Source organism: Chlorocebus sabaeus, chromosome 28, assembly GCF_047675955.1.
Source record: "Chlorocebus sabaeus isolate Y175 chromosome 28, mChlSab1.0.hap1, whole genome shotgun sequence".
NCBI classification, from domain to species: Eukaryota; Metazoa; Chordata; class Mammalia; order Primates; family Cercopithecidae; genus Chlorocebus; species Chlorocebus sabaeus.
Window position 1 is genome coordinate 12,598,604 of NC_132931.1, and position 27,563 is coordinate 12,626,166.

General features: G+C 45.4%; 1 protein-coding gene across 1 annotated transcript; it reads right to left on the bottom strand.

The window, feature by feature from the left end:
* On the bottom strand, positions 1 to 27,358 carry ZKSCAN1 (zinc finger with KRAB and SCAN domains 1). The gene is made up of 6 exons (XM_008018596.3): positions 27,221 to 27,358; positions 18,639 to 19,152; positions 18,267 to 18,420; positions 12,151 to 12,242; positions 11,728 to 11,854; positions 1 to 8,471 (listed from the first exon to the last, which is right to left on the bottom strand). The coding sequence occupies exons 2-6, from the start codon at positions 19,062 to 19,064 to the stop codon at positions 7,579 to 7,581; spliced, it is 1,692 nt and encodes a 563-aa protein (XP_008016787.2). The 5' UTR covers positions 19,065 to 19,152; positions 27,221 to 27,358; the 3' UTR covers positions 1 to 7,578.
* Between the last annotated feature and the right edge of the window lie 205 nt (positions 27,359 to 27,563).

A 27,563-nucleotide genomic window follows, 5' to 3' on the forward strand; every position in this document is an offset into this window, starting at 1 on the left:
TGCCACCTAGAGAAGATAATTTATTGTTTTACCATGACTCAGAAGAGAAACAACGTAAAGAGATTACAAATCCCCACAATTTCCTTCCCCGACTTCACTACTCTAACATTTCTTTATCAGACACCACTGGCCTCCTAAAATGGACCACTATGCATGTGTACATATTTCGTTATGCTGCCATTTCTCTTACGATTAAAACTTTAGCCCTCAATCGAGGTTTCCAATGGTTACTTTTAGTGGAGGAGTTCCCTAGCTTTTAAAAAATCACTTTTCCTCTAAGATTCCATTATTTATTGAAAGAAGTCTTTCTAGAAATGTTAAGGAGGATTTTAAATGAACAAATTCAATTAAAAAAAAATCACATATTGAACATTTAACCAAGCATCTGGACTCTTCGGAACCTAGTAAAGTGAAAAATCCAGTTTTAACAACAGTAACTTCATTCTGTGGTTATACAGAGACAAGTACGTTTCTTCTTTTGGTCTAATTTATTCTAAACGAAGAAGCTGGGAACTGACAAAACAGTACAGGTTGTTTTTAATCCAGTCTACAAATAAACAAGACAATGCCTGAGTTAACTTTCTATATAGATGTAGGCTTATGCTGACCTCGTTGTAAAATCTGTATTTAACTAAAAGTTAATAAAAATACATATGCTAATTTTAAAATACCGATTTTGCTTGGCTATCCCACCCCTTACCCCCAAACTCATATATTTTTAGGACAAGATTTTCCTGCATAACCACAACCTGTCTCCTCCCACCCCACCCCCCTCATATATGTTCTCAAATAAGAACCCCTGCAATCAGCAGAAGCATCTTTAATCTAACATGCTTTGTCCTTGCAAGGGCAGACTAAAAACTTTAAAAAGCAGCCAGATGCTCTTCCCTGGTTGAGGTGAGGGGAAGGTGCTCGGGTACCAACCCCGGCACGCTCCAACAGCCTTTCCTCGGCCCCTCTTCAGGTCTCCTAATTACTCTTTCTCAGCACAGAGTACGAGGCTGTTACCGTCCTCGTCCCCCTTCTCCTTCCGCACCGCACTTAACCTTGCTGGAAGACTACATGATGGTGATTTAGGGCAACTGTGGCTGCCTGGACCCTTCCCCAGACCAAAGGAACTTAAAACTCAAAACCTGACACTGGAATGAAATCCAAGTTTTAAAATATCACCTTTCAATCACTCACAGATCTATCTTAAAATACTCAGTCTCACTCCTTAATGAGTGCTTGCTGAAGGGAGACAATTCCATTTTAAAGACGTATTCACTTTACTGATTACTGTGCAGTTCGAGTTAAGTCATGATTCTTTAGTAAATGGAGGTGAGAATCTCAGATTCAAACCGTCGGAGACCATGATTTAGAAGTCTACCAAACACCCAGTTTCCTCCCACTGTTTTAGGGTAATAGGAAAACATGAGATCAGGGTGGTGTCTGCTATTAGATGGAACCACACATCGTGAAATTCAAATCTTGTGTTAAGACATTCTGTATTGTGGGATGTCAAAAGTATTTTCCAAACTTTTGTTTGGCCTGCAGACTTGGAGATGGCTTACCTCCCTATAACTTCAAGTTTGTTTCACAAAACTTTGAAAAATAAAACAGAAAATCTCATTTTCAGATAATAAAAAATTAATCTGAATAGCAAAATAACTGCTTTTAAATGTACAGTAGTGTGTCCATTCTAAAAAAAAAAAAAAAAAACCCTAAATCTATGTTAGAAAAACTTTTCAAACAATAATGCTTTTTATTAAATTCTCCAGTAGTAGTTGAAATAAAAATCTACCCTAACGTCTACGAAATGATCTATTTCTATCACTGACTTTTCTTTTTCTCTGATACTATATTTAACAATCTGCAGACTTTCACCCGATTTCCCAGATGGGAAAACCTCAGCCCCCTCTTATTTCTGAGAAGTCGCTCAGAGTAGCACACAGAGAAATATACCCTTCCCGGGAAGTATTGCTGGCACTGTTTGAGTGTATTTCAGCACTGTTATTCCAATTCATACACAGAGTCTTCCATGAGGATGGTAGGCCCCCCCGGGAAGTATTGCTGGCACTGTTTTGAGTGTATTTCAGCACTGTTATTCCAATTCATACACAAAGTCTTCCATGAGGATGGTAGGATGAACCTGGTTAGCTGGTTTTGGATAAGTAGGTCAGCATGACCACCTGGAATAAAAGTGACTGACTCTAGGATAAAAATTTAAAAACAGATGCTTTCACAGCAATGAGTCTTCACAAAACCTCTCTCCTAACAATCACAGACCAGGGGAAGAAAAGTGGGAGCAGGGAACACAGGAACACAAAGGGAATATTGCAAAATGCTTCCCAAGCTTCATCAGACAGACTTCCTGCAATGCTGCGACTGGATGCATCTGCACACAATTCTGGACAAAGCCCACCTTGCTGCTCTCCTATCCCCAATTGTCTTTCCTTTTCTGGTTTTTTTTTTTTTTTTTTGAGACAGAGTGTCTCACTCTGTCACCCAGGCTGGAGTGCAGTGGTGCAATCTCGGCTCACTGAAAACTCTGCCTCCCAGATTCAGGTGATTCTCCTGCCTCAGCCTCCCGAGTAGCTGGGACTACAGGTGCCCGCGACCATTCCCGGCTAATTTTTGTATTTTTAGTAGAGATGGGCTTTCACCACGTTGGCCAGGCTGGTCTCAAACTCCTGACCTCAAGTGATCCACCTGCCTCGGCCTCCTAAAGTGCTGAAATTACAGGAGTGAGCCACCATGCCCGGCCAGTTCTATACCTTTTTTTTTTTTTTTGAGATAGAGTCTCTCTCTGTCGCCCAGGCTGGAGTGCAGTGGTGCCGTCCTGGCTCACTGCAGCCTCTACCTCCTGGGTTCAAGCGATTCTCCTGCCTCAGCCTCCCAAGTAGCTGGGACTACAGGTGCCCGCCACCATGCCCGGCTAATTTTTTGTACTTTTAGTAGAGACGAGGTTTCACCATGTTAGCCAGGATAGTCCGATTTCATGACCTCGTGATCCACCCGCTTCAGCCTCCAAAGTGCTGGGATTACAGGCCTGAGCCACTGCGCCCGCCTTTCCCCCAATTTTCTAAGCACAAGGATTTAAGAGTGAGTTAGTGGGAAAGCATGACTACGGTTTAGAGAACCTGGTCAGCTGAAGCAGTCCCAATTGGTGATTCCAGTACACTTCCTGCTCTCGCTTCATGGAGAAGACCCTCTACTGACAAGAGAATCCATCCCCTTTGCACACAATGGTCACCTGACAGCTCAGAGGTCAACTTCTTGGTTTTGAGGAAAAACTCAAAAGGATGCACATGTTTAAAGGAGTTGTTCCATTTCAGTGCCCCATTAGCCTGTCTTTCCTCAGAAATTTACCAATCTCTTGATGTGATAAGCACCGAACTATGAAGCTTTTCCCTTCATCTCCCTGCTGCTCTGTTCTGTGAACCGACATTTTGTCTACAACCACACTTGATTTCTTCACTGTTTGCTCCGAAACTTCACTTTTTCTGAGTGATGTGTTCTGTCAAGTAGGCTAAAATAAAATACAGAATCTGCTTACAGGTAATACACAGAACAATAACGGACTGAAGGTACAAAACACACACGGACATTATGGTCATATAAAATATAAAGAAGTATCTAACATTAACAATTTTTCTAAGAAGTTGCACATTTTGTTATTTTTTTTTTTAAAGCATTTCCCCACATTTTTTTTTCATCTGTAGATTCTCTGCAGTTAAGATTGAGCTCCCTTTTTTTTTTTTTTTTGATACGGAGTCTCGCTCTGTCACCCAGGCTGGAGCGCAGTGGCGCGATCTCGGCTCACTGCAACCTCTGCCTTCCAGGTTCAAGCAATTCTCCTGTCTCAGCCTCCCGAGTAGCTGGGACTACAGGCACGTGCCACCACGCCCAGCTAATTTTTTTTGTATTTTTAGTAGAGACAGGGTTTCACCATGTTGACCAGGCTGGTCTCGAACTACTGACTTCATGATCCGCACGCCTCGGCCTCCCAAAGTGCTGGGATTACAGGGGTGAGCCACCGTGCCCGGCCAAGATTGAGCTCCCTCTTGCAATATTTCTCAAATTCATCACATGATTATTGGAACATACTGACGGAATTTTCTGTCTGAAGCAATGAGTGCTATACATGAAAATTTTCCTCACATATAATATTCATCGTTTATTTACAGTGTGAGCTTTCTGATGCTAAGGGCTGAGATGTGATTAAAGGCTTTGCCATATTCATCACATTCAGGAGGTTCCTTTCTGGAATAAATTCTCTGATGTCTATGTGAACTGTCCCACGTACCACATGTCAATCTCTCTACACATATTTAGCAGTTTGACTTTTATGCCTTTAATAATAAGTGCTTTACATATCAAGATGTCTCATACATCGATATTCTAAGGTTTTAGCCTTGCCTGCCAGGCTGGAGTAGAAACAAATACCCAACAACCTGAGGATTTGACTTATCTTCCTGGCAAAGGTAGGTTATATACTAAAAAACTCTTCAAAAATTTCCATTAGGACAACTAGCATGCTAATGGTTAGCTGCAGAATGTTTCAACTGTTATTAGACTTCAGTGGGCCAAGAACTTTTGAATGACTATCTTGAATGCCAATTAGATGTTGCAAGCGTTTTTGACCATGACCCAATTACACTTTGCACTGAGCATCTGATAAACGAATGCACTGCAAGTGGTTTTAATCAACAGTTGTAGCCTGTTTTCCTCAGAAAACACATCTTCAAATAGCTGCTTCAAGGAGAGCATGTGCTGAAGATTCAAAGCAACCCTAGTGGCAGCTATCCAATAAAGTCAGGAAGATGTCCCCATGAAACAGAATTAAATGTGAGGGCACAGGTCACATTTAACTTTCATTTAAAAACAAAACTCAAAAATGATGGCTGAATTATATCAGCATGTAGTTGTGGCTGAAGAAAAAAAAAAAAAAAAAAAAGGCCAATGTAAACATGACCAAAGTCCTTTCTCTCTTAAAAAATAAGTGCTTGGGTCATTGCCCAGAGTTCCACACCTCACTTCCAGTTTCTTTCCTTTTGTTCTGAGACGGAGTTTTGCTCGTCACCCAAGCTGGAATGCAGTGGCGAAATCTTGGCTCACTGCAACCTCTGCCTCCTGGGTTCAAGTGATTCTCCCGCCTCAGCCTCCCAAGTAGCTGGGATTACAGGCGCCCGCCACCACGCCCAGCTAATTTTTGTATTTTTAGTAGAGACGGGCTTTCACCACGTTGGCCAGGCTGGTCTCAAAACTCCTGACCTCAGGTGATCCACCCGCCTCAGCCTCCCAAAGTGCTGGGATTACAGGTGTGAGCCACCACGCCTGGCCTCAGTTGCTTTCTAGAGGGCACAAGTCCTTGCTCAAAAGCACCAGCAGTTTTCTACATAACCACTGCTGTGGCTTATTCTTTGAAGAAAATCCTTAAGATATTTTCTGCCTCCATTTTACTATAAAAAGTTACTTAGATATACTTTTCTGGAGTAACAGGTTTTTCTTCCATTGCATGGGTAGAAATATCCTGGTGACTGGTTGACTTGCAACGTTTCCCCAAGTAATGCTGACGAAACTGCCTAGAAGCTACGGGGAAGTTGTGGTTGGTTTAAGTCATAAAGCCAAGGAGAGGCCAAAGAATGACCACTGTGCAGAGTTTTAGCTCCCACTTCGTTGGTTCCATATAAAACCATTTGGTCTCATGGACTTTAGCTGCTGATCGGTGAATGATTGATGAGTAATAGTTTTAGTATAAATTTCTCAAGGGAAAGTCTCAAACTATAAATGGTGTTCTCTTGTTATGGGAAGGTCACACTGATAGTCTGGAGGTTTGTTCTCAGTCTACGTTTGTTTCCACAGGGCTGTCCTAGCCTTGGGTAGGACCCTTGTCCTACTCGAGTGGCGATGACTACCTACACAGCTCACAATCTCCTGTGTGTGAAACAGTCTCCTGCCATCAGCTTCTAGGTAGCCAGTTGCACCCTGCGCACAGACGACGGACCAGTGAAAGTCTCATAACCTCACCTCAGTCTTTAGTGACAAGAAACAGAAAAGTCGCTGTGCACTATGACGGTGACACAACCAGCCACATCTCAGTACACTGCTGAGTTTCTCAGAGCAACAATGTACATTTAGTAACTGCCAGTAAACAACTAATGCTTTTGCAAAGTTACTGGAAAAGCGTGGGAAAAAACACTCCCTACCATGTTCCTTTTTCTGAAAAGCAACAAAAATCACATCTTCTGAACTCCAGTATCTAAGTTACAAATGATTCAGAAAATCCCCAAGTCATCATCCTGTTCAGCGGCTAACTGAAAAGAATTCTAAGAGCTTTGCCACAGAAAGATGTAAAAAAAAAAAAAAAGAACTTCATCAGTGTTCATATTTTTCTTCAAGATGACAATGATAAAAGTCATTTCTGACATTCCATGGTATTTACTCACTGATCTGTTTAGAAAGTCTATGCAGGCGGCTGACTAGTGCCTTTCGTTTATATTTGGAACGAAAACAGCATCAGACCCTAGAGGTTCAGCATGCCTTGTGGCTATGAAGGTCCTCTTTAGAAGCTGGGCCAGGCTACCGTATTTCAGGAACTCATGATTCACAGACCTTTATCACAGACGTAGAGGTCCTGTAGAAGTCAGTCTGAATGAGTGCCTCTTAGGTGTTCAGCACTCACTATGTCCAGCACTGTGCTGGCAGGGATAGAAATATATCCCTTGACAACTTAATCTTTTTTGGGGGTGGGGGGGTGGTTAAAAACTTCATACATGAAACAATGAAGGATTAAAAGGCAGTATACAATCAAGTGCTAACTTGTGGAGAAACGCATTTAGGAGTGCGACAGTGCTTTAGGGATTTCAAGAAGGGAGAGGTGTATTTTGAGTTGTTGTTGCCGTTTCAATCGAACTGATCTCAGGGATGAGGATAGAACCATCTACATTTGTTGCAGTCCTTTGGAACTGTAGACTGGTGCACATACCCTCTCTTTCGGGAAGAGATAGAAATCTTTGGTTTGATACTGATTAGCACAGTCCTAGATTTCTACAGCTTTGGTAGGCTACCAGTGATCATATATATAACATACTGTATATATAACTAGCTTGAGCAGCATGTCCCAATGTTGTTTTTGTTTTCACTGTCCTTCTTTTTTGAGGAATAAGCAGGATGTTGGCCAAAGTAGGGCTTGTTTGCAGCAAGTAGCATCCTAACCTCCGTATCATGTTCGTGGAGCCAATCTTGATCTTTGAACTATTATGTTGTGGTTGCCGAGAGTCCAAGAGTGCCTTAAAGGTATCCTCATTACTGAAAAGCTGGACATTTCACTCTGCGTGTGCTTTTATCTTGTGTGGAAATCTCACGTGGATTATCCATAAGATAAGCGCTCCCCTGCAGGGGCTGTGTGGAAGGATTATATGCCAAACTACTACATAAAGGCAGAACACTGCTGCTGTGACTCGAAGGATCCTTAAGTGTGATTTTTCTTTTTTAATCCGTGGAGGCTGTATTTCTTTTTCCCTCCAAGGGCACACATCTCTGAAATAATTTTAGAAACAAAAGGGGGAAATGGCTCGATGGCAAATTCTTCCTTTACACACAACTTTTCAGGAATGCGCCAAATGCATCAAGGGAGGCTGGGCTGTACTCAGAGGCTCTCTCTCTGGCATGGATTCTGTGATGCAGAGTGAGGGTGGAGCTGCGGGTGAAGGCCTTGCCACACTTAGTGCACTTGTAGGGCTTTTCTCGAGTGTGAATTCTCCGATGCAAAATCAGGTACGAGTTTCGGTTGAAAGCTTTTCCACATTCACTACATTCATAGGGTTTCTCCCCCGTGTGGATTCTCTGATGCTTGGTGAGGTCTGAGCTCTGGCTGAAGGCCTTCCCGCACTCATTACATTCATAAGGTTTCTCTCCAGAGTGGATGCGCTGATGGAGGATGAGATTGGAACTGTGGCTGAAGGCCTTGCCACACTCGTTACATTCATGAGGTTTCTCTCCTGTGTGGATCCTCTGATGCAGGACAAGGTTGGAGTTAAGACTGAAGGCTTTCCCACACTCACTACATTCATAGGGCTTTTCTCCAGTGTGGATGATTTTATGGCGGATAAGGCTTGAACTTCGCGTGAAGCATTTACCACATTCATCGCATCTGTGAGACTTTGCTCCTGTGGGAACTTCTTCAGGGGTGGTGAAGTTGGAGCTCAGACTGAAGCTTCTTCCCAATCCTTTCCCCTTCTCTCTTGGACCTCTCTCTCCTGGGGTGGTTTTTTTGTCCTTTCCTGTGGCTGGCCCTGAATCTCTCTTCTCTTTCCCGGTTTTCTCCTCAGGGATTTTCTGCTGTCTTTCTCCTGTTTTGCCTTCCTGGTCACGTTTCTCTCCAAACTCTTTCTGGAATCTTCCTGCTGTCTCCCCGCGTGATGCTGAATCTTCTGTGGTTTCAGCCTTTGAGGTTGACTCCTCGTTCTCATTCCTGTTTTCACCACCTGACACAATACATAGAAAATTCAAATCGCACCTTTTTCTTTTCAATATACAGGTGGATCAAGTGACAGTTTCCCGGGAAGCTTCTACACGGCTGCAAAATGACTTTGCAATATTTTTATGTTTATTTCTTTTGAGACAGAGTCTCGCTCTGTCGCCCAGGCTGGAGTGCAGTGGCGCGATCTCGGTTCACTGCAACCTCCGCCTCCCAGGTTCAAACGATTCTCCTGCCTCAGCCTCCCAAGTAGCTGAGACTACAGGTGCATGCTACCACGCCCAGGTAACTTTTGTATTTTTTTAGTAGACACGGGGTTTCACCATGTTGGCCAGGCTGCTCTCAAACTGCTGACCTCAGGTGATCCGCCTGCTTTGGCCTCCCAAAGTGATGGGATTACAGGCGTGAGCCACTGCACCCGGCCTGACTTCACCATGTTAATTGGAGTAAAACAGGAGAAAAACAAGGGGAAAAACTGGGACAACAGGAAGATCTGTTGTCCTAGTTTTGGAACAACAAAAATCTGGAAAATGAGAGTGCAGGTAAAGAGTGGAGAGTAAGGGGAAATGACAACAGAGGGAACATGGGGAGAGGACGGGAAGAAACAGACACAAGGTGAATGAGCAGAGGGAAGAGAACAAGTCATGGCAGGAGGGAAGGGATGAGAAGCAGGAGCCTTCAGAGGTCACAGGTCTACTACTGGATCACCTGATAATTAACTGGAAGGTTTATGTATACGTTTAAAACATCATGTTCCATTTCTAACAAGTATTCGTAAGTTCAAAAAAAGAACAGGTCTTTCATAGAAAATGATTAATGGTATTAACAGAAAGGAATACAGTTTAAAAAGGAAAAGTAAATATTTCTCCAATTCTGTGAGTTTTCTATCAACAAGCTGACGATTAACAGGCAAACAAGAAACTTTGTTTTTTTTTTTTTTGAGACGGAGTCTCACTCTGTCGCCCAGGCTGGAGTGCAGTGGCCAGATCTCAGCTCACTGCAAGCTCCGCCTCCCGGGTTTATGCCATTCTCCTGCCCCAGCCTCCCAAGTACCTGGGACTACAGGTGCCCGCCACCACGCCCGGCTAGTTTTTTTGTATTTTTTTAATAGAGACGGGGTTTCACCGTGTTAGCCAGGATGGTCTTGATCTCCTGACCTCGTGATCCGCCCGTCTCGGCCTCCCAAAGTGCTGGGATTACAGGCTTGAGCCACCGCGCCCGGTCAAGAAACTTTGTTTTGTTTTGTTTTTGTTTTTCAGACAGGATCTTGTTCTGTCACCCAGGCTGGAGTATAGTGGCATGAGCACAGCTCACTGCAGCCTCAATCTCCTGGGCTCAAGTGATCCTCCTGCCTCAGCCTCCCAAGCAGCTGGCACTACAGGCCTGCACCACCCTGCCTGGCTAATTTTTAAAATTTTTTGTAGAGACAGTGGTCTTGCTATATTGCCCATGCTGGTCCTGAACTCCCGGCTTCAAGCAATCCTCCTGCCACAGCCTCCTCAAGTATTGGGATTACAGGTGTGACCCGGTGTGCCTGGCCAAGGAACTTGTTTTGAACCTGGCAGGCTACAGGAACCTTCAGACACATGGAATAGTTTCTTGCCACCAGGGAGAGGAGCACAGAGCTGACAGTGCTCAAGTAACAGAGGAGTAGGTGAAAAGGGTGGTTACAATATTAGCATAAATAATTAAACCCTTCTCTGACTGACACAGAATAACTGAGAATGAAAAAGAAACAGAAAACAATGCTGGAGACCAGGTGCAGTGGCTCGATCCTGTTAAATCCCAGAACTCCGGGAAGCGGAGACAGGTGGATCGCTTTAGCCCAAGGGTTTCAGACCAGCCTAGGCAACATGGCGAAACCTCTTCTCTACAAAAAAGGCAAAAATTAGCTGGGCATGGTGATGCATGCCTGTAGTCCCAGCTACTTGGGAAGCTGAGGTGGGAGGATTGCTTGAGCCTGGGAGGTCAAGACTGCAGCAAGCTGTGATCACAGCACTGCATGCCAGCCTGGGAAACAGCAAAACCCTGTCTCAAAAACAAACAAACAAAAATTCATCTAGTACAAAGAGCAAGTACCAAGAGAAATTATAAGCCCCATGTATGCCTGACCAAAAACAGAACTTGATGTTTCATTAGTAACATCTTTCATGTTCACGCTGTATTCACACCCCCTTTGCCCTCTCCAGGTAGGAGCTCGCTGCGGACCTCCCTATTACTGTACTCAGGTGAGGGCTTCCTTGCAGCACTGTCCTGAGGGGTTAAGATCCAGCAGAGACAAATGGAAATGTCTGCCAACAGTGTCACCTTGTCTTATCTGGCTGATGCCCCTTGAACTTCCTTGTTCTTACTACACATCCAGGACCCAGAGCTCTTCATAGAAAATCACCATTAAGTTTGGAAGCTGGGAATCCTCATCACAAGGACAGTCCAGGTGCAAGTTCGTGGAATTATACAAAGCAGTGTATTGGAATCACACTAATCACACAGGATGGAAGAAGACAGAAAGCCAACAGAAGGATGCTTGGTAGTTTCGGGAATGTGGTACCAGGACAATGGGTTAGGATTAGACGGATGATCAGTTCGCCTGGTCATCTCTGCTAGGAAAGAGATATTCCCCCGACGGAGGCACCTAAACTGTAATCCATGGGAACGGAGCAGAACTGCCTTCCAGGCAACTGAGTGGCTGAAGAGGTGAGGACTTGGAATGCAATTATTTCTGATTCTAAGGAGCGAAAACTACCTAGCGATAAAAAACCCACCTGGAATCAGGGTCACAGTACCATGCTTTTGGAGTTAAATGAACACAAACATTCTCACTCTCCATCTGGTCTAAAAAAGGGGGTAGGGGCCAGGCACGGTGGCTCAAACCTGTAATCCCAGCACTTTGGGAGGCCGAGATGGGCGGATCACGAGGTCAGGAGATCGAGACTATCCTGGCTAACACAGTGAAACCCAGTCTCTACTAAAAATACAAAAAACTAGCCAGGCGAGGTGGCGGGCGCCTGTAGTCCCAGCTACTCGGGAGGCTGAGGCAGGAGAATGGCGTAAACCCGGGAGGCGGAGCTTGCAGTGAGTTGAGATCTGGCTACTGTATTCCAGCCTGGGCGGCAGAGTGAGACTCTGTCTCAAAAAAATAAAAAAAGAGGAGGTAGGTAGTCTCTAACTCCTCACCAACACCCAGTTGAACACATCCGAGATTCCACAGCTAACACACAGAGACAGAACCATCTTACCAGACAGTAAGCCTGCATCCGTCTTACCCTGGGGAAATGTGCTCCCATAATTCTCCTGCCTGTGGTCCCTGCTGAGATTTCTCCGAGCCAGATTCTGACATCCCCATTCCTCCAGAATGAGGGACACAGCCATGTCCTCAATCTTCACCATTGCCTGAAATAACAGGAGACAAACAGTCATTTCCCCCCAAACTCAGGGACAATCCCATTGCTCAAACCTGGAGTCAGGAACAGAGGTGGCTGCAAAGCTACAGGATGCTGGGAAGAAAAGGGTGGCCAGAACCTGGGGGTGGGGGGAAGTTTGTGGTAGAAAGATGCTAAAAGGAGGGGACAGGGTTGGGGCTTCTTTGAGAGCAGAGGCATCCAGAGTGGCCTGTGGAGTCCACGAAGAGAGCTCAGGAACAGAGGCAGACGCTGGGGACTCAGGAGAGCAGAGGGGCCACAGCTCACCTGGGAATCCGCTGTGAATAGTGCAGATGCCATCCCTTGGTCTCTGGGACTACCCTCATGAGGGGGAGCAGGAACGTGGGCAGCAGGAAGAGCTGAGGGAGGAGAAAGGGGCTGTGAGTAAATCAGCTCTGCTCTGAGCCTTTCTCAAAGAAGGGCTCGGGGCACGTTCCTTCCTGCACCAGCCACTGTTCAACGTTTAGGTCCCAAACACAGAATTCCAGACAACACAAATGAGAGAACACAGGGCCTCAGTTTTCCCAAGACCTCTACTCCTGACCAGGAGTCATAAAAGGGTCCTAATCACCTGGTCCAACCCTTTTATTTTAAAGAAGGGGAAACTGAGTCTCTGAGAGTGCAAATGACTTCCCTAATGTCACATTCCCAGTGGCAGAGCCAGGATGGGAACCCACGTTCCTATTCTCAGCTATGAAAGTGGGTACCTTCAGCCCATGACTCAAGTCTGGCTCCTAATTTCCTCCAGTCCAAGGAACGATACTAGGATATGAGAATCCCATTTATGTCTACACTTGTAGAAAACACAACACAGCTTTAAAATCTTCAGTAGCTGCTGAGGCGGGAGGATCGCTTGAGTCCAAGGGGTCGAGGCTGCAGTGAGCTATGATCACGCACTCCAGCCTGGATGACAGTGAGACCCCGTCTCAATGACTCAATGAAAATCCCCCGCCAAAAAAAACACTTTAGTAGCAATATCCAGAAAAGGAGGGAAGTAAGGAGGTCTCCTTAGCTCTAGGTTTCTTTTTTTTTTTGAGACAGACTTTTGTCCTTGTTGCCCAGGCTGGAACGCAATTATGCGATCTCAGCTCACCGCAACCTTCGGCTCCCGGGTTCAGGAGATTCTCCTGCCTCAGCCTCCAGAGTAGCTGGGACTACAGGCATGCGCCACCATGCCCGGCTAATTTTGTATTTTTAGTAGGGGCGGGGTTCCTCCATGTTGGTCAGGCTGGTCTCAAACTCCTGACCTTGGGTGATCTGCCCGCCTCGGCCTCCCAAAGTGCTGGGATTACAAGTGTTAGCCACTGCGTCCGGCCACCTCTGGCTAAGTTTTTGCCACTTTTTGTCCCTCTACTTTTCTCCCTCACTTGGCCACAATAAATACTGTTTTTTTTGTTTGTTTGTTTTGTTTTTTGATAAGATGTATGCATGGTTCAAATGCTGAGAGACAAAAGTTTAACATTATCATATGATCACAATAACTGTGATGTGTAAGAATTAGGAAAATTTTAAATTGTACAATTTAACCCCCTCCCCACCTCTTGCCAAGTACTATTAGATTTGGAAATGTTACTGGTAGACAGATGATGTTAGTGAGATACAAGTATATTTGAGAAATGAATTTGAAACTGAATGACCAAACTTTGTACCTATTTCAAACCATACAACAATAAAATGGGCTCTCTGTCACCCAGGTTGGAACGCAGTGCTCAAACATGTCTCACTGCAGCTTTGACCTCCTGGGCTCAAGTGATCCTCCCACCTTGGCCTCCCAAAATGCTGGGATTACAGATGTGAGCCATTGCACCCAACCAAGTACAGTTTTTTTTTTTTGAGACAGAGTTTCATTCTATCACCCAGGCTGGCATGCAGTGGTGCGATCTTGGCTCACTGCAACCTCCACCTCCTGGGTTCAAGCGATTCTCCTGCCTCAGCCTCCCAAGTAGCTGGGACTACAGGCACCCGCCACCATGCTCAGATAATTTTTGTATTTTTAGTAGAGACGGGGTTTCACCATGTTGGCCAGGATGGTCTCCATCTCTTGACCTTATGATCTGCCCGCCTCAGCCTCCCAAAGTGCTGGGACTACAGGCATGAGTCACTGTGCCTGGTCCCAAGTACTTAATTTTTTAACCTTCTGAGAGTTAGGAAACACTCTGAAAAACAAGACAAAGAGGAAATTGAGAATAAATGTACATGTCTCAGTTCATTTAAGAACTATTTACTAAAGAGTAACTGTGTGTGCCAGGGTCTTTGAAATTGTTACTCTGGCAACCTAAACTCTATAATCAAGTGCTTAAGACCATGAATATCCTCTCCAGTTTCCTGAGGTCACCCCCTGTGAGTTCTGCTTGTGGAGTGTGGAGAAAACTTATAAGGACATCAACAGTGGTGGAGTTAAACATCACGGTGCGTGTTTTTTTGTTTTGTTTTGTTTTTGAGACGGAGTCTCACTCCGTCGCCCAGGCTGGAGTGCAGTGATGCAATCTCGGCTCACTGCAAGCTCCGCCTCCCGGGTTCAAGCGTTCTTGTGCCTCAGCCTCTTGAGTAGCTGTGATTATAGGTGTATGCCACCAAAACCAGCTAATTTTTGTATTTTTAGTAGAGACAGAGTTTCGCCATGTTGGCCAGGCTAGTCTCGAATTCCTAACCTCAAGTGATTCGCCTACCTTGGCCTCCCAAAGTGCTGGGATTAGAGGCATAAGCCACTGCGCCTGGCCTTTTTTTTTTTCTTTTTTGAGATGGACTTTTGCTCTGTTGCCCAGATTGGAGTGTGTATGAATTTTTAACAAAAAAGTTTAAAAAGTATAAAATAAAAATTTTTTTAACTAGAAAAACCCTTATAGGAGAATAAAAAATGTTTTTGTACAGCTGTGCAACATGTTTGTGTTTTGAGTTATGTGTTATTACAACAGTCAAAAAGTTAAAAAAAACCAAAAAGTTCATAAAGTAAAAAAGTTACAGTAAGCTAATTTTTATTTATTTATTTATTTATTTATTTATTTTTCTGAGACAGAGTCTCACTCTGTCACCCGGGCTGCAGTGTAGTGGTGCAATCTCGGCTCACCGCAACCTATGCCTACCACGTTCAAGTGATTCTTGTGCCTCAGTCTCCTGAGTAACTGGAATTACAGGCGTGCACCACCACGCCTGGCTAATTTTTTGTATTTTGTAGAGATGGAGTTTCACTATGTTGGCCAGACCAGTCTCAGACTCCTGGTCACAAGTGATCCGTCCGCCTTGGCCTCCCAAAGTGCTGGGATTAAGCCATGAGCCACCATACCTGGCTGATTTTATTTTTAGAAATTGAAGAAACAAAAATTTTTAAGATAAATTTAGTGTAGCCTAAGTGTACAGTGTTTCTAGAGTCTACGGTAGTGTAATGTCCTAGGCTTTCACATTCACTCACCACTCACTCACTGACTCATCCAGAGCAACTTCCGGTCCTGCAAGCTCTGTTCACGGATAAGTGTTCCATACAGGTGTGTGTGTATATATATATATATATATATATATTTTTTTTTTTTTTGAGACTAGTTTCGCTCTTGTTGCTCAGGCTAGAGTTCGATGGCGTAATGATGGCGCAATCTCAGCTCACTGCAACCTCTGCTGCCCGGGTTCAAGTGATTCTCCTGCCTCAGCCTCCCGAGTAGCTGGGATTACAGGCATGTGCCACCATGCCTGGCTAATTTTGTATTTTTAGTAAAGATGGGGTTTCTCCATGTTGGTCAGGCTGGTCTCGAACTCTTGACCTCAGGTGATCCACCTGTCTTGGCCTCCCAAAGCGCTGGGATTATAGGTGTGAGCCACTGTGCTCAGCCAATTTTTGTACTTTCAGTAGAGACCGGGTTTTACCCTGTTGGCCAGGCTGGTCACAAACTCCTAACCTCAAGTGATCCATCCACCTCGGCCTCCCAAAGTGCTGGGATTACAAGCGTGAGCCACCGTGCCTGGACTAAAAATCTTTTATACTCTGTTTTTACTTTTTCTATGTTTAGATACACAAACACTTATCACTGTGTTACAATTCCCTACAGCGTTTAGTACAGTAACATACTGTACAGGTCTGTAGCCTAGGTGTGCAGTAGGCTAGACCATCCAGGTTTGTGTAAGTATACTTTATGATGTTCGCATAACAAAATCACTTCACATTGCACTTACTGTAACATATCCCTGCCATTAAGTGATAAATGACTGTACTTTTAGCATTTCCTTGTTTTTACAGACATTCTATGCACACACTTCGATTTTAAAATCGGATAAAGATATTACATATTTCCATCAAAGGGAAAAAACAACATGACTTTTTATTTATAATACTGTGGGCCGGCCGGGCGCGGTGGCTCAAGCCTGTAATCCCAGCACTTTGGGAGGCCGAGGCAGGTGGATCACGAGGTCATGAGATCGAGACCATCCTGGCTAACACGGTGAAATCTCGTCTCTACTAAAAAATACAAAAAACTAGCCAGGCGAGGTGGCGGGCGCCTGTAGTCCCAGCCACTCGGGAGGCTGAGGCAGGAGAAAGGCGTAAACCCGGGAGGCGGAGCTTGCAGTGAGCTGAGATCCGGCCACTGCACTCCAGCCCAGGCGACAGAGCGAGACTCCGTCTCAAAAAAAAAAGACTGTGAACTGATCTTTTTTTCGTGTTCCTCAACTCCCCTTAAAAGTTCATTCTTTTCCCATTGTTTGAAATTTCTGAAAATAACCTAGAGAAGACTGATGCTATATATATATATATTTTTTTTTTGAGACAGAATGTCACTCTGTCACCCAGGCTGGAGTGCAGTGATTATTTTTATATATTTTAAATAAAACAGATCTTTTTTTTTTTTTTTTTTTTGAGACGGAGTCTCGCTCTGTCGCCGGGGCTGGAGTGCAGTGGCCGGATCTCAGCTCACTGCAAGCTCCGCCTCCCGGGTTCACGCCATTCTCCTGCCTCAACCTCCCGTGTAGCTGGGACTACAGGCGCCCGCCACCTCGCCCGGCTAGTTTTTTGTATTTTTTTAGTAGAGACGGGGTTTCACCGTGTTAGCCAGGATGGTCTCGATCTCCTGACCTTGTGATCTGCCCGTCTCGGCCTCCCAAAGTGCTGGGATTACAGGCTTGAGCCACCGCGCCCGGCAATAAAATAGATCTTTAAACAAGATTTATGAACCTTTTGAAGATAATTTATGACATACTAGAGTGTTTTAAAACCTAGGCTGGAAATAATGACATCTGTTCCCAAAACTTTCCTATTAAAAATGTGCTGGACACCTGGAATGCTGATAATTCAATAAATAATGCCTACTAGGTTCATTATGCATAGTTCATTTGCCTTCGTAGTAACACTTAACTCCTGAGATTGGTCTGTAAGTTGTATTTTCCCCAATATTTGGGAATAATGACAACAATATAGAATAACTAACAACAAAAAACAAGCATGCAGCTTTTTTTCATTTTTAAAAAATTTTTAATTAATTAATTAATTAATTAATTAATAAGACAGAGTCTCGCTCTGTCACCCAGGCTAGAGCTCCGTGGTGGGTTCTCGGCTCACTGCAACCTCTACCTCCCGGGTTCAAGTGATTCTCCTGCCTCAGCCTCCGAGTAGCTGGGATTATAGGCATGCACCAACATGCCCAGCTAATTTTCATATTTTTAGTAGAGACAGGGTTTCACCATGTTGGTCAGGCTGGTCTCAAACTCTTGACCTCAAGTAATCTGCCCGCCTCAGCCTCCCAAAGTGCTGGGATTACAGGTGTGAGCTACCATGCCCAGCCTAATTCTTTTCTATAAGTAGCTTTTGAGACAGGGTCCTTGCTCTGTTGCCCAGGTTGGAGTATAGTGGTGTGATCACAGCTCACTGCAGCCTCAACCTCCTGGGCTCAAGCAATCGTCCCACCTCAGCCTCATGAGTAGCTGGAATCACAGGTGTGTGTCACAATACACACCTAATTTTTCTTGTTTTTTTTGTTTTTTTTTTTTTGAGACGGAGTCTCGCTCTGTCACCCAGGCTGGAGTGCAGTGGTGTGATCTTGGCTCACTGCAAGTTCCACCTCCAGATTCATGCTATTCTCCTGCCTCAGCCTCCTGAGGATTACAGGCGTCCGCCACCATGCCCGGCTAATTTTTTGTATTTTTAGTAGAGACAGGGTTTCGCCATGTTGGCCAGGATGGTCTCAATCTCCTGACCTCGTGATCCGCCCACCTTGGCCTCTCAAAGTGCTGAGACTACAGGCGTGAGCCACCGTGCCTGGCCGATTTTTCTATTTTTTGTAAAGATGGGGTCTCACTATGTTGCCCAGGCCTAATATGCTTCTTCATCACAGGCACTCAGCAGCACGAAGAAGATTCTCGTCCTGAATCATTTCCCTTCCCCCAAATGAAACCTTGCTTCTTACCTCGTGACTGTAAGAGGCGGGGTTTCCGAGATGAATGTTTGAAGTGGGACTGGGTGGCCTCGTGATGAAGGTCAAAGCTCGAGGACTCCTGAACTGGATCCAGAGGCACCATCCCCCTTGCGAGCATCTCAGGTCCATGAACTTGACCTGGGACCTGAAGACAGACAGGTTGGGCTTGTGGGTAAATCACTCTGTAAATGGGAACTACAATATTTAAAAACAGACCATGAGTATGCCAGTGGATGCAGGGAGAAAGCCAGAACATTTTTTAGACAGAGTAACCACCTAATGACCTAAAGACGGCCAATATTTTTGGCTCCACTTTCAACGTCTGTGCCCTGCTCACACATAACAGGTTTCACCTCTTTTTACCTGTTGTCCTGATAAATCAAGCTCCAAGTCTTCTAGAAGGGTCACGGCCTCCTCTCCACTATCGGGGCGGTATTCCTGCAGCCAGACCTGGAGCTCCTTGGGCAGGATGGAAAGAAACTGCTCCAGCACCAGCAGCTCCAGGATCTGCTCCTTGGTATTGATTTCTGGCCGCAGCCACTGATGACAAAGTTCCTTCAGTCGACTGAGAGCCTCTCGGGGTCCAAAAGTGTTCTGGTAACAGAAGCGCCTGAAGCGTTGACGGAATATCTCCGGGTCTGGAGGAGGCGTGTCCTGTAGGCTAGAATCCTGCCCCCACACGTGGTCTTCCTCATCTTCCTCTTCCACCTTCACTATTACGATACCATCCTTCTCCTGTGCAGCCTGTGGGGATAGACCCGTGGCTTCCCGTGATTCAGCAGTCATCATTCAGGCTCCAGGAACTGACTTGATCCAAACAGGGTCTGTGCTCACCTTTATGTCCTGGGAGGTTTTATGATGTGTTTCTGTACTATTCCTGAAGTATAAAAAAAAAAAAGTCATTAGTACATACCTTTACAAAAAGTGATCTGTGCTGCTAACACTTCATAGGAGGCAGCACATTGAAGCACTATCAGAACGCTCCTGAAGCCAGGGGCGGTGGCTCACGCCTGTAATCCCAGCACTTTGGGAGGCCGAGGCAGGTGGATCGCCTGAGGTCAGGAGTTCGAGACCAGCCTGGCCAACATGGTGAAACTCCATCTCTACTAAAAATACAAAACTTAGCCGGTGTGGTGGCGGGTGCCTGTAATCCCAGCTACTCGGGAAGCTGAGGCAGGAGAATTGCTTGAACCCAGGAGGCGGAGGTTGTAGTGAGCCGAGATTATGCCACTGTATTCCCTGCCTGCGAGACAAGAAGTTAAACTCTGTCAAAAAAAAAAAAAAAAAAAAAAAAAAAAATCCTAAAAAATAGAGGAAAAAACTACAGTCTCCACTGTCACTTCATATAACAAGATTTGCAAACAGAAACCTCAAACAGGCCAACTCCACCCTCAGGGTGTTTGCTTGGAGTCAGAGTGATTTACCTGCAGGTGGACAGCAGGTTATGAAACGGAGCATTGACAGTGCCCAGCCCAGAGAGCTGAATGTTAACAGAGTGCCAGGTGCCAGGCTTAAAGCAGTACATGCACCATCTTCTTTTGTCCCCACAACAGCCCTAGCAGGTCGGCCAAACTGTTAAGTGCTGTTTTACAGGTGACATAACTGGGGTTAGGTTTGCTCAGTAGCAGGTGGCTGCCTACTGGAGTCAATATTCAACCAAATTTGAAGCCCTGGGACCTACTTTTGTACCATCCAGCTACTGTTGCTATTTTTATGGGTGCCTTGGGCAGTCTAAATTGTGGTTTCCAAAGAACAAGATGATCTGCAAGGGATACAGAAAGAAAATAATCAGAATATCTGTATCTTAAAAGTGAGAGAAATGAAGCCATATTTAACATACAAATTGACACTAATACCCTTACTTAGTCTGTGCTGACCTGTCACAGGTGTTCATTTTAGACACTGTGATGTAGCCCGGTTTATCTGAGACCAGTTATGTGAAATAATGGATTTCTAAATCTAGCTTTGGCCGGGTGCGGTGGCTCACGCCTGTAATCCCAGCACTTTGGGAGCCGAAGGCGGGTGGATCACAAGGTCAGGAGATTGAGACCATCCTGGTCAACATGGTGAAACCCTATCTCTACTAAAAATACAAAAATTAGCTGGGCGTGGTGGCACACACCTGTAGTCCCAGCTACTTGGGAGGCTGAGGAAGGAGAATCACTTGAACCCAGGAGGCTGAGGTTGCAGTGAGCCAAGATCGTGCCACTGCACTCCGTCCTGGCCACAGAGCAAGACTCTGTCTCAAAAAAAGAAAAAAGAAAAAAAAAATCCAGCTTTAACTAATCTTACTCTTATAAAAGAGACAAGCTGCTTTAAAGATTCTTGTGGCCAGATATGGTGGCTCATGCCTATAATTCCAGCCCTTTGGGAGGATGAGGCAGGAGGATGCTTGAGGCCAGGAGTTTGAGACCAGCCTGGGCAACATAGCGAGACCCTGTCTCTATGAAAAAGAAAAAAATTAGCTGGGCATGGGGACCGTGTCTGCAGTCACAGCTACTCAGGAGGCTAAGATGGGAGGATTGTGTGAGACCAGAAGTTTGAGGTTGCAGTCAGCTATGATCACGCCACTGCATTCCAGCCTGGGTGACACAGCAAGGCCCTATCAGGAAAAAAAAAAAGATTCTTGTAGAGAAACCGCAATTGCAGGACACACTAGTAATATAAACAGACGTGAACAACAAGAAAATGGCACAGATGAAGCTTCTATCTAGAGCAACGTTTTAGCCACATTAGGAGGTAAAAACCAGTATCAATCTAAATCAAAGAAAAAGTCACCAATGAGTGAGAAAGTAGCTTCTTCAAATAAAGTGTGAAGAAAGAGCAATTACAAGAACAGCTGTATGAAATGGTTCCATTGTTATGCAATTTAATTGCCAAAAATGATACCAAGTATCCAGGAAAAACCCATCTATGTTCACATTTTAGGAACTTGGGGCTGGGTGAGGTGGCTCATGCCTACAATCCCAGCACTTTGGGAGGCTGAGGTGGGGGAGTGGGGGTCACCTGTGGTCAGGAGTTTAAGACCAGCCTGGCCATCATTGTGAAACCTTGTCTCTACTAAAAACACAAAAAATTAACTGGGCATGGTGGCAGGTGCCTGTAATCCCAGCTATCTGAGAGGCTGAGGCAGGAGAATCACTTGAACCCAGGAGGTTGAGGTTGCAGTAAGCTGAGATCGCACCACTGCACTCCAGCCTGGGCAACAAAGTGAGACTCGGAAATATTTTCTAACCTGTTTAAAAATCTTTCAAATGAAGAATTTCAGGTGGGTCTTAAGCCTATTTGTTAAAAATATAAAATGCCACCACATGATTAGTTTGTAAGAATATACTCTTTGAATTTCAACAACAAAAATTTAGCATGGTTGATGGGTTGGATCAATCACAAGTTACTAAGCAGAACTGACACTGTGATTCTTCCATCTGAAGCTACAAATCTTTCTGAATTTATCTTTTTCACCTCTACAGCCATCAAAACTAAGCATCAAATTGAAGTTTCAGAAACAGACAATTCGACTGCTTTATCATGATGAGTTAAACCAAGAGTTTTAAACTAGCAAAAGCATTTTTAGTTATATGGCTCTCACTAACCATATTCTTAATTTTGGTGAAAAGGGGATCGTGTACATATAACAGCACAAAAGTTATCTTTTTTTTTGTTTTTAAACGGAGTCTTGCTTTATCGCCCAGGCTGGAGTGCAATGGCATGATTTCAGCTCACTGCAACCTCCGCCTCTCGGGTTCAAGTGATTCTCCTGCCTCAGCCTCCCGAGTAGCTGGGATTACACGCACTAACCACCATGCCCGGCTAATCTTTGTACTTTTAGTAGAGACAGGGTTTCATCATGTTGGCCAGGCTGGTCTCAAATTCCTGGCCTCAAGTGATCCACCTGCCTCGGCCTCCCAAAATGCTGGGATTACAGGCCATATTTATTTTTTTAATCTAGTTCCATGAAGTCCAGCTTCCTTTCTTTGGCTCCCTGCCTTCATTTTCTCCCTTCTCTACCACGATCCACCTCTCAGATTACTCTTTCTAAAACTCTACGGCCTTGTAGTCAATACTCTCCAGTGCCCAGTCCCAACTTCCCCTCAAGCTTCTTTTCCCATCAATCCCCCCACAAACCTTCGCTATGCAACAAAAGCACTCTCATCAGTATTTCCTACATATGCCTTGTATTTTGATGGCCATCCTTTCCTCACATCACACTCCACACCTAGGACTTCCCACTGAGTCCTCTCTGCCTTTTCAAATCCTGCTTATCCTTTAAAGCTAAGCTAAAACACCACTTGCCTCTCCTCGCTGTTCAAGAACCCTCTCATAAGTATAACAGTAAGAGCCAACATTTCCTGAGTGCTTTCTAGGTACCGGGTATTTAAGCATTTTCACTTGACCACATAACAATCTTAGGAGTTAGCTACGCTTATCTCACTATGTAAAGAACTGAGAGGCTCAACGCAGTGGCTCATGCCTGTCATCCCAGCACTTTGGGAGGCCAAGGCAGGTAGATAACCTGAGGTCAGGAGTTCAAGACCAGCCTGGAAAACATGGTGAAACCCTGTCTTTACTAAAAATATAAAAATTAGCCAGGTGTGGTGGTGCACGCCTAAAAATATAAAAATTAGCCAGGTGTGGTGGTGCACGCCTGTAGTCCCAGCTACTTGGGAGGCTGAGGCAGGAGAGTCGCTTGAACCTGGGAAGCGGAGGCTGCACTGAGTCAAGATTGCACCATTGCACTCCAGCCTGGGCAACAGAGCGAGACTCCATCTCAAAAATAAAAATAAAAATAAAAATAAACGAGGTATACTGCCATTAAATAACCTACCCAAGGTCACCCAGCAAGTACATAGTAGAGGCAGAATTTGAAATAAAAGTGACTCCCCAATTTAAACTCTTTAACCATTATACAAAATTTATCTTGTACCTAACATGTGGGGCATAGAGATCCTAAAATGAAGGCCTATGAAGCTGACAATGAAGAATCAATCAGGGCCAGGCACGGTAGCTCACGCCTGTAATCCCAGCACTTGGGGAGGCCCAGGAGAGTGGATCACCTGAGCTCAGGAGCTTGAGGCCAGCCTGGCCAACATGGTGAAACCCCGTCTCTACTAAAAATAGAAAAATTAGCTGGGTGCGTGGATCATACCTGTTAAGCACAGCTACTCGGGAGGCTGAGGCAGGAGAATCACTTGAACCCGGGAGATGGAGGCTGCAGTGAGCCGAGACCGTGCCACTGCACACCAGCCTGGGTGACAGAGCCAGACTCTTTCTCGAAGAAGAAAAATAAAAAATCACTCAGGAACGGGGCTCATCTACCACCCAGTTTTCACTGGAGGGTCACTTTGTGACTGAAGCCCTTCCTGGGAAAGGGAGGAGACACAGCAGAAGATTCAAGTGGGGACTGTCTACAACATAACCAGGTGGAATCTTCAAACATGGTAACTGAGCAGAACTCGTGTGATAGCGAGTCCAGCCACCAGAAATCCCTACTTCTGTGCAAGTTTTATCCTGCCTCAGCTATTGAGCAGAACATTTCTTGGGTCAGTGGGAATCAATAGGACACAACTCTAAGGAGGATATGAGTCTGGGGGAAATAGACACAGATATTGGCACATTCCCTCTGCCCCCAACTGGGATAGGTCGTCCTCCTCACCCTCAGTATCACTCTGCTCCTACTCTGGGGTCCAGGGAAGACCCATCACAGCAGTGGAAAGGCTGGGTTTTATTTTAGGTTTGCCAGATGATCTGAGCACAGAGTCTTCTCTACTGTCTCTAAAAGGCCCTAATACTCTTTACTAAACATTTGCTAGGTAATTTCTCATGGTGTTTCTTTCTCTGTAATTTTTCTTGCCTTCTTCCTCAACTAGATTATCAAAAGCATGCCTCTCTGTACTTCTTAGACCACTTAGCATGATTCCTTGCAAGCCTGTTTTAAAAATACCCTTGACTGAATTGACAATGTTACTTTTTTTTTTTTTTTTTTTTGAGATGGAGTCTTGCTCTGTTACCCAGGCTGGAGTGCCGTGGCCTGATCTCGGCTCACTGCAAGCTCCGCCTCCCAGGTTCACGCCATTCTCCTGCCTCAGCCTCCTGAGTAGCTGGGACTACAGGCGCCCGCCACCATGCCCAGCTAATTTTTTTGTATTTTTAGTAGAGACAAGGTTTCACCGTGTTAGCCAGGATGGTCTCGATCTCCTGACCTCGTGCCTCCCAAAGTGCTGGGATTACACGCGTGAGCCACTGCGCCTGGCCATTTTTTTTTTTTGTATTTTTAGTAGAGACGGGGTTTCACCATATTAGCCAGGATGGTCTTGATCTCCTGACCTCGTGATCTGCCCGCCTCAGTCTCCCAAAGTGCTGTGATTACAGGCTTGAGCCACCGTGCCTGGCCAAATGTTACTATTTTTTAAAAGCCCGTTCATTCTACATTCAATGTTGCCCTCAAATTTGTTCCATGGGCTAGCTGGATGAGTTTCAGGTTAGCATTAAAGCTGCTCCACCCCTTACTAGTTGACGACCTTAGGCAAGTCAACAAGTTAACTTCTCTATGCCTCAGTTTCCTCATCTATATAATGGGAGTAAAAATCAGCATTTGTCCCATAAAGTTGCTGTGAGGATTAAATGAGGTAACAGATATAAAGCACTTAAAATAGTGCCTGGCATTTACTAGGCACTACAGAAATGTCCTAATTTTTTTCAATAAGCTTAAAAGATGTAACTGTACATTCCAATTTTCAGCCTGTTTAAAAGATTAAGCAATGGGACAACTCCGGTAATAGTGAAAGCTGCACAGGCGTCAACTGAATTCTAGTCTCCCACAAATAAATGGCACATCCCTGAGTGAGGTATTTAACTTCTCTGGCATTTTGTATTTTTATCAGTCAAATGGGGGTAGGGTGGGGGTTCTAGATAGTAAGAAACTACCTCTGGGTCAATATGCGCTGAAAAACATACTGACATACCATCCACTTTAAATAAAACTCCCCCCAGCAGCTAAGGATACCTCAGTTCTCATCTAGGATAAACAGAAACGATTTTCTTAAACAAGGGCTTGAAGTTACAAGTTCAAAGGCTGTTTTCTAAACAGCCCAGTATTTTTCCAGGGCATAGTGTTGAAAGTGTAAATAAAGGCTGGGCACACGGTGGGTCACGCCTGTAATCCCGGCACTTTGGGAAGCCAAGGTGGGCGGATTGCCTGAGATCAGGAGTTCGAGACCAGCCTGGCCAACATGGCGAAACTCTATCTCTACTAAAAACACAAAAATCAGCCAGGCCTTGTAGCACATGCCTGTAGTCCCAGCTATTCGGGAGGCTGAGGCAGGAGGATCGCTTGAACTCGGGAGGCAGAGGTTGCAGTGAGCCGAGACTGCACCACTGCACTCTAGCCTGGGCGACAGAGCAAGACTCTGTCTCAAAAAAAAAAAAAAAAAAAAAAAAAAAAAAAGAAAAAAAAAAGTTTAAATAAATTGCTCTTTGCTCTTTACATTCATTTTTTTAAAAGAGCTATCAAATGTTTTAATATGAAAAAGTTACCTTAAAAGACATGTAGCTATTCAAAGAATATTGATACTCCCACAGAATGAAAATGTTAGATTTAATACGCTATTCATCTGTATTTTAAATGCTTTTAAATCGAGAATGAGCAAAAGACTAAGTAGCCAGCTTCCCCGTTAGTATTTTAAGAGTGGTGAAAACTGCCTGAAAGAAACAAGAATCTTATATGGTAATTTAGAGAAGATACAAACCTGGATACACATTCTGGGGCAAATCACCATGGTAACCTATGTAACACAGCGATTTCCCCACATTTGTTCAGCATATATACTAACAGTGCTTTGTTGATGTGGTTACAATGAATTCTCCACAATTCAATTCAACAACTATTTATTGACCGCCTCCAATCCGCCTAGCACTGGCCCGTACAATAAATGCTTTCTTTGGTCGCAGGCCATGGAACAGCCACTCTCTATAATGAAAGTATCTTATTGTGTACCGGGGGCACTGCAGGAAAGGGAGGGGAGGGACGGAGGAGTGTCAAGCTAAACTGTAGTTAATTTTTCAATTACATTGACCAAATCATTTCGAAGTCGGAAGGGCCTTTTGAGAAAATCCAGTTAGTTTTATTGATGGCGAAATTAAGACTTGGTGTGTCTCGTCTTATCCAAGGTCACTTAGCTAATCAGTCTCCTAGTGACATAGTGCAATTTCCACAAATTCCCTGCACTTCTCACCCGACTCCATGTCAAACAGAGCAACTATCCAGAATTGAAAAATCCACCCAACGTCCCGGACAGATCTTTTCCAAAGACTTCAAAGCATTCCATCAAGCTGAAGGAGTGGGGTGTATATAATCTCTACTAGATCCCAATCACTTCTTTATCCACTATGACTAGGCTTCAAATACTGTTTAATCACCGCTCAGTGATGAGGGTAGGAGGAGGAAAGGCAGGTCTGGAAACGTATGCGGCACCTCAAAATGTGTCCATCTCTCATCCTTCCGCTCATTTCACCTCAAGGTCCCGAAGGAACCAGGGGGGAAAAAAACACCTCACCGGAATCAAAGCAAATGGCGACGAAAGGAGAGCAGAAAAATCAAGACCGGGGTCGGTTCGCTCGCGACCCCCTTTGCAGAAATGTCAAAGGGCGATGACGACACTGCGGGAGAGGGGCCCGCAGACGGCTTCTCCCCACGTCTCCGGGCACCCTCGGCCACTGAAACCCTCGCCCCCTCCCAGCCTGGTCCCGGAGGTGGGGCGGGGACGTCTCCCAAGGACAGCGATGCTTCCTACGGCCGGGCCCGGCCAGGAGGCAGGGGCATGGACTCTCTTCTCACAACACCGGGGCCGCCTGGAGGGGGTCCCAGGGCCGCAGCTGCGGAGCCCACCCTCGCGCACACACCCTTGCGGCCCCGCCCGCCCACCCCAGAGGCCGGCCCCAAGTCTCACCGTGAGCCCCGGGAGCGGCCTGGGGGCGCTGGGCGAGAAAGGGGAGCTGACTCTGGGGCTCAGGCCGGCCGAAGGGCACCGCACACGGATTTAGGCCCTCCCGACGCCTCGACACAGACACAATGAGTCACAAAGGCCGGAAGTGTGTCACCAACTCGTCTTCCGGGACCGCGCTGCGCTTCCGGGTCCTCTCTAGGAGCGCGGGAGGACTTTGCATCTCGGTTTCCGAATCGCTGGACCAGGCGCTTGCCCTTGAGTTTTCAAGCCTCCAGCTTGGAAGGTCCGGTCCTTGTTCGCCCACAGTTAATGCGGGGACCAACGGGAGCGGGTGGTGGGGGGTTTC